General features: G+C 40.5%; 1 protein-coding gene across 1 annotated transcript in view; it reads right to left on the bottom strand.

Annotated features, from left to right (window-relative positions):
* Window positions 1-10499, bottom strand: part of szt2 (SZT2 subunit of KICSTOR complex) — a 151860-nt gene that overhangs the window by 140158 nt on the left and 1203 nt on the right. The window contains exons 2-6 of the mRNA XM_074636837.1: window positions 9457-9651; window positions 8379-8504; window positions 6764-6937; window positions 3384-3554; window positions 1682-1804 (exon numbers count right to left, since the gene is read on the bottom strand). Coding sequence (XP_074492938.1) covers window positions 1682-1804; window positions 3384-3554; window positions 6764-6937; window positions 8379-8504; window positions 9457-9480 — 618 coding nt within the window. The 5' untranslated portion in view covers window positions 9481-9651. The remainder of the gene's footprint in view (window positions 1-1681; window positions 1805-3383; window positions 3555-6763; window positions 6938-8378; window positions 8505-9456; window positions 9652-10499) is intronic.

Here is a 10499-nt window from a genome sequence, read left to right on the forward strand (position 1 = left end):
GAGAAACAAAGTCATTGATATCTATCAGTCTGGAAAGGGTTACAAAGCCATTTCTAAGGCTTTGGGACTCCAGCAAACCACAGTGAGAGCCATTATCCACAAATGGAGAAAGCTTGGAACAGTGGTGAACCTTCCTAGGAGTGGCCGGTCTACCAAAATTACTCCAAGAGCGCATCGACGACTCATCCAGGAGGTCACAAAAGAACGGAACAACATCTAAAGAACTGCAGGCCTCACTTGCCTCAATTAAGGTCAGTGTTCACAATTCAACAATAAGAAAGAGACTGGGCAAAAATGGTATCCATGGGAGAGTTCCAAGGCGAAAACCACTGCTGACCAAAAAGAACACAAAGGCTCGTCTCACTTTTGCCAAAAAACATCTTGATGATCCCCAAGACTTTTGGGAAAATATTCTGTGGACTGATGAGACAAAAGTTGAACTTTTTGGAGGGTGTGCGTCTCGTTACATCTGGCGTAAAACTAACACAGCATTTCATAAAAGAACATCATACCAACAGTCAAACATGGTGGTGGTAGTGTGATGGTCTGGGGCTGCTTTGCTGCTTCAGGACCTGGACAACTTGCCATAATTGATGGAACCATGAATTCTGGTCTCTACCAGAAAATCCTGAAGGAGAATGTCCGGCCATCAGTTCGTGACCATAAGCTCAAGTGTACTTGGGTTATGCAGCAGGACAATGATCCGAAACACACCAGCAAGTCCACCTCTGAATGGCTTAAAAAAAACAAAATTAAGGTTTTGGAATGGCCTAGTCAAAGTCCGGACTTAAATCCAATTGAGATGCTGTGGCATGACCTTAAACAGGCCGTTCCTGCTCGAAAACCCTCCAGTGTGGCTGAATTAAAACAATTCTGCAAAGACGAATGGGCCAAAATTCCTCCACAGCGATGTGAAAGACTCATTACCAGTTATCGCAAACGCTTGATTGCAGTTATTGCCGCCAAGGGTGGCGCAACCAGTTATTAGGTTTAGGGGGCAATTACTTTTTCACATAGGGCCAGGCAGGTTTGGATATCTTTTTTCCCCTAATAAATTAAATCATCATTTAAAAACTGCATTTTGTGTTTACTTGGGTTATCTTTGTCTAATATTAAAATTTGTTTGATGATCTGAAACATTTAAATGTGACAAATATGCAAAAAAATAAGAAATCAGGAAGGGGGCAAATACTTTTTCACGGCACTGTATAGCTTGATTTTTTTGAACTAAATGTCTAAAACTGCTGGTCACTGTGGTTTTTAATCAAACGTTACTCAAACAGGAGGAAACACACATTTGTTGGGGACTATTTTCAGCAGCGGATGAATCCACATTTGGTGCTCTAGTGAGTATTTGTGGCAGCAGGACGGTGTGTGTGGGGCTGAGTTTGTGGTAATGAAGGAACATGTCACCCAGTGCAACAGTGTGGCTCACTGCTGTCTTTTTAATAGTTTCTGGACAACAATGAAGCTCTATGACACAGAGGAAGAAGAGATATCAGGCTAAGATACACACACAGTACTTGTTTGGAAGGAAGGATTCATATGAAAATGTTTGCATAGCTTTGGATAAAAGTGATTTGTGCTTTGTTTTAATGAGATCTATCGTTTCATCGACATCTTTTCTCATCTTCACATGGCGTTTTAAAATGAAACGTAAATACTGTTCATGAGCACTTGCCTGTTCATGCTGCTGGTGTAGGACTTCCGCTATGTTGCTCTCGACTGCTCTGAGCTGCTGATAGATGTGATGCAGGAACTCAACGAGGTCTGTCCTATCGAGCTGACAGCCCTGTACCAGAACCTGCAGGGGGAGTCAACGCTGTCAGAGGACTGCAACAACATGTGCAGCAGCTTTATGCATCACATGGACAAACAAATCAGCGCTCCATGCTTACATTTAGTTTAGGGACACAAGATATGCAGGAACAAGCTGATTTAACTAAAGAATTTCAAAATAAAGGATGTCTTTGGACCTAACTAAGGACAGGAGCGCATTGTGCTTCATTAATGTGTCCCTTTTCAAATAGCATAGTGTGCTCATTTCATAGGTACCTGCAGCTAAAAAAGATTTAGCTGACATATAAAGGCTGAGAGGTCACCCTAATTAATGTTCACAACCTGTAGCTACAACATGCACATCAGATAAGATAGAACTCAGTTCATCGCAAAAGACATTTTTGTACCAAAAACTCTCCATATACATAGTAAAATAAATAAAATCTGAATAACATACCATGTAAAAAAAATAGGGCTGTCAATAGATTAAAATATTTAATCTAAAAATATGTGATTAATCGCAAATTAACAACACATTTTTGATCTGTTCAAAATGTACCTTAAAGGGAGATTTGTCAAGTATTTAATACGCTTATCAACATGGTAGTGGACAAATATGCTGCTTTATGCAAATGTATGTATATATTTATTATTGGAAATCAATAAAACACATAACAATGACAGATTTTGTCCAGAAACCCTCACAGGTACTGCATTTAGCATAAAACAATATGCTCAAATCATAACATGGCAAACTGCAGCCCAACAGGCAACAACAGCTGTCAGTGTGTCAGTGTGCTGACTTGACTATGACTTGCCCCAAACTGCATGTGATTATCATAAAGTGGGCATGTCTGTAAAGGGGAGACTCGTGGGTACCCATAGAACCCATTTACATTCACATATCTGGAGGTCGGAGGTCAAGGGACCCCTTTGAAAATGGCCATGCCATGTTTTCCTCGCCAAAATTGTGCGGAAGTTTAAGCTCCTTCACTACCAGCTAGTATGACATGGCTGGCACCACCGGGTTCCTTCGGTTTTCTAGTTTCGAATGATGCCACATTTTCACTCGAGCTTTAAAACTGAGCCTGCTGCAATCTCCAAAAGATCGATTGTGTTAAAGAAATTAATGGCGTTAAAACAAATTTACGTTAACGTGTTATTATCGTGTTAACTTTGACAGCCCTAAAAAACAAACAATCAGAGCCTATAGCTACTAAGACCTCATGGCTGTCCTTGAATTGCACTTCAATGCTTCCGTTGAAAAAGTGATGTGTGCTGTATAGTGGACATCTAAGAACAAGAATAAACTAAACTAAACACTCTTTAAACAATAACTTAACATCCCTTGGAAATCTTGATTTGCTGACCTCCAGTGGATTACCTTCTCACCTTGCTGCAGTGACGTACAGCGAGGTGACATCACTGTTGGGTGGTTACAGGTTGAACAGAGCACACCTCTGCCCACACCCTACACTGATGCTTTTCAACTTGGTGTTAGGTTGCTCTATTAGACATTCATTTTAGATCATTCATTCGGATACAAAAATGTCATAAAACACCAGTAAACAAAAACAGGATGACAAGTAAGCTACTGTAATGACCTGATGGGAAGTGAGGCCAATAATTGATGAATATGCCAAGATGGTGATGAAGATCTTAGGCTTGAAAAGTTGATCAGTTCCAGGGACTTTGAATGGCTGAGCCAGACCGGCCAGACACCTCGACAGGGCATGAAACACCTCATCGAAGATCATCTCTCCTGTGCTGTCGTCCTGCAAAACAGAAAACAACACTCACCTCAGACAGAGAATTCTTATGCCAGAGGTTTGTCGATGATTTTTACTTTTTCAACTTATCGTACAATATATGGACATGACCTTGATGATTTTTACGTTATTAATTTATCGTACGATATATGGACATGACCTCGAGGATTTTTACGTTTTCAACTTATCGTACGATATATGGACATGACCGCGATGATTTTTACGTTTTCAACTTATCGTGCGATATATGGACATGACCGCGATGATTTTACGTTATTAATTTATCGTACGATATATGGATATGACCTCGATGATTTAACGTTTTTCACTTATTATACGATATATGGACATGTCCTCGATCATTTTTATGTTATTAATTTATCGTACGATATATGGGCATGACCTCAAAGATTTTTCCGTTATAGATTTATCATATGATATATGGTCATGACCTCAATGATTTTTACGTTATCAACTTATTGCACAATAAAGGGACCCAACCTCAAAAATGTTTATGTTATGGACATGACCTTGATCATTTTTACGTTATCGACTTATCGTTAGACATATGGTAAATGGACTTGCATTTATATAGCGCCTTTCTAGTCTTCCGACCACTCAAAGAGCTTTACACTACATGTCAGCATTCACCCATTCACTCCATTTGCTCAGCTGTTATTGGAGAACAGAGCGAAAAGGGGTGGGACTTAGGAAGGGTCAATTTCAGGAGACCACCAAGGTGTTACATCACATCTAAATGGGGCCATGATGTCTGCACAATATTTGATGGCAATTCATCAAATTGTTGTCGAGACACTTCAGTCTGAATTAAAACGGTGGGCCGACAGGATAAATTGAGACCCAAGGCTTAAATCATCTTTACCAGTGCAGTGTGCAATCTGAACCTGCACACTAATGTATACATACTAGAACTGTTCAATTAGAACACAAGCACCGGTTGGCAAGTACTGATCAGCATCTGGTGTCCCCTAAGATTTTAGACTGACATCATTGTTTTGTGTCATGACCAATCCAATCTACACGTTGAAATGCCAGCAGGTCTTGGATACATTGGTAAGTAGCACATTAAAGATACTTGCTGCACCCAATGGCAATGCAGCAGAGGACATGTACTTGGAGTGAGCCAACTAGATATTATAGATACAAAAAGAAATTTTTCCACCATGAAGAATTTACAGAGCAAGTAACTGAAACTAAATTGAATATATTTGTTGCTGCTCGGAGAAGGACACTCCAACCACTTTTCCATCTCATCTGTGTCGACCGCATTCATTCAGGAAACGTAACCTACCAACCATGAAACCAAAGAGTATAGAAGCAAAGAGACGAAACTCTTCTGCTTTTCTGACAACAGCTGCTAGGTGATGCTGCGGTAGTGCTGCCGCCATTTTGGACTGAAAACACCAAATGGCCATGGACATATAAAGAGACCTCTGTAATTCAGAGGATAACTTTTTTGAGGTAAATCAACTTCCCAGTAGGAACACTTAAACAGCCCTCATTTAAATCATGATGTCCTAAATGTTGTAAAATGAACTAACAGCTGAATCCAGAGTTATTTTCCTCGTCATAATGAACGTGCATCAGACCCACAGGACTGCACCGCCCTGCACGCTCATATGACATATCCGGTTTTGCCAGCTTCCTGCTAGCTGTATGCTGCTGTAATAATGGATATATTGGCTGTAATTCATCCCTTTTATTATCTTATAATACACCCATGGGCTGTATGCTGTCAGCCTGTACCGTGGTGGATGTATTAACGTCTCTGTTCCCAAACAACCGGCTATCGGCCAGTAGAATTTAATATAGTTGGAGGCAATTTACTAGCATGCAGGGCAAAAGCACAAGGTACAACCTCTTCTACATCCATGGTCTGTGGTCTGTTGGACCCTCTTCTACATCCATGGTCTGTGGTCTGTTGGACATGGATTCTGGAGTAGGGCTGACCGATATATCGTATTTTAATCACCATATGAACATACGTGATAAACACATCGCAAAAGAATGTCTGAAACTCGATGAATAAGAAAAATCATTATATTTAGGGATGGTTACCGAAACCCGTTATTAAACGGGCTTCGGGGCAAAAGACTGTAGTATTTATTACCACGCTGCATCCTCTCCCTGCTCTGTGTCGGAGCTCTCCACACACATAAACACACACGGTGAAGTCAGTGAACAGCTGATCAGACAGGCCGCGATGGAGACAGAGAAGTGAACCAGGTGGAGACGAGTTGACTACTACTACGCTCGGAAGTGCAATAAAACTTTGCATGTGTAAAGCCTAGAAACGTCATCATTACACCTGTTCAACAAGCAGAAACATGATGAAACGGTTAAACATGGAGGAAAGCAACGTCTCTCATCCACCACCGCTATGTTTACACAAGCACAGCGCGTTAGCTCGGCGGCTAACAGCGAACTGTAAACACGTGTACGTTATTTAGTTGAGGTGTGAATGACTTTAGTTCATCTAGTCAGCCGTGATCCAGTTTATGTGTCCGGGGAGTTTATTGTGAAGGGAGGGACGGAAGACGTGAAGCGGTGATGTGCTGTTATTGACCAGGGTGTAGACTACGGAGCCTCCGTGTTATTAATTTATTATCTTCATAAAGCATAGGAGCAACATAACCCTCGGCTACACAAGCTAAAACTAAAGCTGGCAGTAGGTTATGTAGTCTAACTGTTTAGGTTAGTTTGACACATATCATATGACACATATCTTACTTGTAAACTCATCAGCTGGCTGAGACAATGCATATATGTATATGTACAGCTAATATGCACACTTCAATATTTGTTTATTTATCGCAAGTCATATCTTTATCACAATATTGAACAGTGTTATCGCACATCGCAGATTCTACTCATATAGTGCAGGCCTATTCTGGAGGTGCTTGACAATAAATAAGTAAGTAAGTAAAAAGTTATAATAGTATGCATATTTATAATATTTTTATTCCATTTCGGTAGAGATATTAAACATATGACAACAGAATAGAAATCATTTTGTTTTACTTTTGTAAGGCACTTTATAGGCGGACGTTTTACTGGCGTCTAGTAGTCCGTTTCAGTCCAAAATGGCGGAAGCGCAGCTCTGCTGCTGGGCGCTGATGTTGCAGTGGAACGATCAATTGGCTTTCACTTCTTATCAATATGCGTTCTTTGATTAAACTGTGTATAAGTCTTACCACAATCCCTGTGGAGGGGCTGAGGTCCAGCTCAATGATGAAACGGTACCTCCGGGCCAGGAAGGTGGCTCGAGTGGACGGCATCAACATGTAGGGGTACATGGTGGGGGGGAAATCCATCTGCCATCCTTTAGGTAAGATACTCAGCAAATCCAATTCATTCTCTGAGCTCAGCTGTAAATGAAGTGAGAGTCAAACATGACATCAGTAATTTATCATTAACAATATATATATATATATATTTTTTTTTTTTTTTTTTTTATTTTTTTTACTTTATGTTGAGGCATTTCAGATCTTTTTTCGTTTACCGTCATATTATCTCATAAATATATTTAAGAAATAACATTGAATTTGAGGATTCCACATTTGGAGCACTTAATTGCTCTTCAACTGCTAAAGTTAATGTGGATGACGGCGACCACGAGTGACACTGAGACTGAAAAGTTGTTCATGGCTAATGTCAGTGTTGACTTTGGTTTTGTCTCTCATGTTCCACTGGCAGATACCACTCTTCACCAGCATATACTGATGTATGCCACTATTGTCTTACAGTCATATGCCAGTTCTTAGTGGTAGACCACTTTGTAAAGCACTGCTACTGGTATGGCAATGGCGTTTTACCAGTATAACACGCACACAAATTGCATGTCACTCCTGTTCAGGTATGTGCCAGTTGCACCCCGATCCTTACTGGCATATGCCATCGTGCTCCACAGACAGATACCGTTTGCAATGACAGCTACCATGTAAAACTGGTACATTACGCAACAGCATTATACTGGAATATAACTAGTGTAGCATTGTGCCAGTGGAATACAAGTGACAAGCCATCCATAAGTTGCATACGGGGCATTCATTCAGAAATCAATCACTTTCCGACTTCAACCTTTTCCATTTGAACACATTTTTTCCCACATGTTAACCTTTTTCAAACTTGACAACATAAGCATCCTGAATGCGCCCCCTTGTATTTCCTGTTGCAATGATTGTTAATGCAGTAGACAGACAGAAAGTAAACTTGGACCAAAGCTGTCCAAGCTGTCGTTGTCAATCAGAATGGCCAACCATTCAGGAGACAGAGGCCCTCAAAGTTGACCCGTTTTGGATAACCACCCCTCCGGAAGACACAGATATCGTCCTCAAAAATAAACGCCGGTATTGTTCTCTGATCATCGAATAGCTAACTAACAAGGTTATCCACAATTTCCATACTTCTGGTCCAAAATAAATAAATATGCAAATTAAGTGATATGTTTAGATATCTGTGTCTTTAGGAGGGCTGGTCATACAATAAGGGTCAACTCTGAGGGCCCCGGTCTCCTGAATGGTTGATCATTCTGGTTAATCAAACCAAGTTCTAACACTCTCTCATAAATATTAAAAGGTAGGAAAAAAATTTTTCAAATCGAAAGGGTGAGGTCAGGAAGTGATTGAATACAGCAGCAACTATAATCAGAAGTGGTATATAAAAGCAGCAGCTTACTTATAGTCAAATTCAGTGACAAACCACTCAGAAATGCATTTACAACTTCCAACCGTTGACCACTTTTCGATCTTGGTGCTGTTGGCCCTCCATGAGGACAGGAAGAGGAAGTAAGAGGCAAGATTAACTCACCAATTCAGGCTGTGATGCTGGCCAGATGACTTGGTTAAGTTTACCAAGGAACCACGCCAGACGCACATTCCTAGAGATCCGGTATTCCTCCTTCATCAGCAGGTAGATCCGGTCAGCCTCCTCCACCTCCCCATGAGAGACATATCAGTTAGTAGCCCACATGTTCAGAGTTTTGAGCAGTACAGTACTTTTTGCTCACTGATCTGAATTGACAAGTTTCTTTATAATGGCTAAAATACACAGCACTTGATTCAGCCTCTACATGCTTTTAACACCAAATTCAATTTAAACATCTGTTTGAAGTCCATTGCTTACAAAGTTAAATAGCTGCAACATTATGATTTAAGACCATGGATGTTAGAAGTCACAGTCTAGCTACCCCTGATCCATCCACTAGTATCTTCTTCAGTCACATTTCTACTTGTATTAATAGTCTTCCTGTTGTCCCCAGAAGGTCCCATATGGACGCTGGCATCAAGTGTGTACCATGTCAAGTTAACATTTTACACAACCGCACTGCATTTTAACGGGTTACGCCGAATTCATCAAAAGATCTAACTAATTTGCAAAAAGCCAAACATAATGTAATAACTAAAAGACATGTTTATCGTTGAACAAAGCAACACTAAAAGCCTTTATTCATTTAGCTAGTTTGGTGCTGGATGAGAACTATTTCCCAAGACACTGCCTGGTCCAGCTCCATCAACCACATGATGAGCATCTCTCATCTACATCCATCTGAGCAGGATGCTGGCGGGCCAGAACCACGACACATCTCTCTACTTTACTGGAGCTCACGTTAGAGACCCACCGTGTTAACCGGTGTTAAGACGGTTAACCGGCAGCTGTTATTGTTGCTGTTAGCTGCCGGGCTAACGTCTAGCTAACACACGTTTCTATTGGTCGGGAGATGTTAGCAGAGCTCTATCTGCTGGGGACTATTCTCATCTAGGCTTCACTTCCAACAGGACTTAGTGGAGTTGTGAGTGTCACAACAAACAATCCCACAGAAGATGTGCGCTTCATTTCCCCACCAGAGCAGCCCTGAGCTGTTTACTGTAGACTAAAGAGCTGTTACCTCGGTGTCCTGTCTCTCTGTCATGCCGTGTGGAGCATAGAGGCTGCAGGGACGGTAGCGAACCTCAGCTCACCAATATTCACTCTGGTTAGTGAAGAATAAGCCGTCCCAGTACTTGTTTCTCATTAGTCTTGTCAGGTGTTCGTAGAGCAGACTGTCAGCTTAGACAGGGGGACAGCACATTCCTTTTCCGGTCTAAGTTTTCAAAATAAAAGTGTTAGACCAACATGGAAACGCATATTTCAAACAATGATCTCTAAGTGTCTAGACTGTGTGGTCTATAGGTAATGCCCTCCAAAATGTAATTTATATAGCATATACTGGTAAATGTAAGAAATTAATTTAGTCATTTAATTACAAACAACCACCAATATAATCCCAGATGTTCTATGTTCAGAGCACATATAGCTACATTGACCTCATCTTTAAAATTGGTTTGATTCAACAATAGGCCTTTTTCACAGAAGATATTTTGACATGTCACCAATAGAAAAAGAACAGGTGTGAATAATAATTCTAATGATCTGCTTCAGTTTCAGGGTCCTGGTATGCACACCGGCATGGTGGCTTACTGGGACATTTGAATAGAAGCACTTTTAATGTTATTAGTAACAGCTGTACTTTTCCTGCAATGACAAGTGAAAATGTCTGCTGGGAAAAAGGCCTATGGCTATAAAGATATGTCATTCATAAAATATGAGTAACATTGACTTTAGGTCAAGAAACAACATAGTCTGCTGAAGGAAGCCGAGATAGAACGGCATTGATAGGGCTTCTATATACTAAACATATTGATGCTGAGTCAGTTGTTTCATAGGGATTTATATTATTTTCAGCAATCAGAAATACACAATTAGCTACTAACAGAAATGTTGTTTTAGTAGTATACAAGCAAAGTTGTGGTAACGTTTTTGTCACAGTATAACTCCCGCAAAGTCTAAAGTGTTGCACTATAATAATGCTGTAAACCATGTTATTTCTTCTTCTTTTCACATTTCGTCTTGAGGATTTCTTTGCGTTTAGTATCTCACCATTAGACTATA

Source organism: Sebastes fasciatus, chromosome 5, assembly GCF_043250625.1.
Source record: "Sebastes fasciatus isolate fSebFas1 chromosome 5, fSebFas1.pri, whole genome shotgun sequence".
In the NCBI taxonomy this organism is placed as follows: Eukaryota; Metazoa; Chordata; class Actinopteri; order Perciformes; family Sebastidae; genus Sebastes; species Sebastes fasciatus.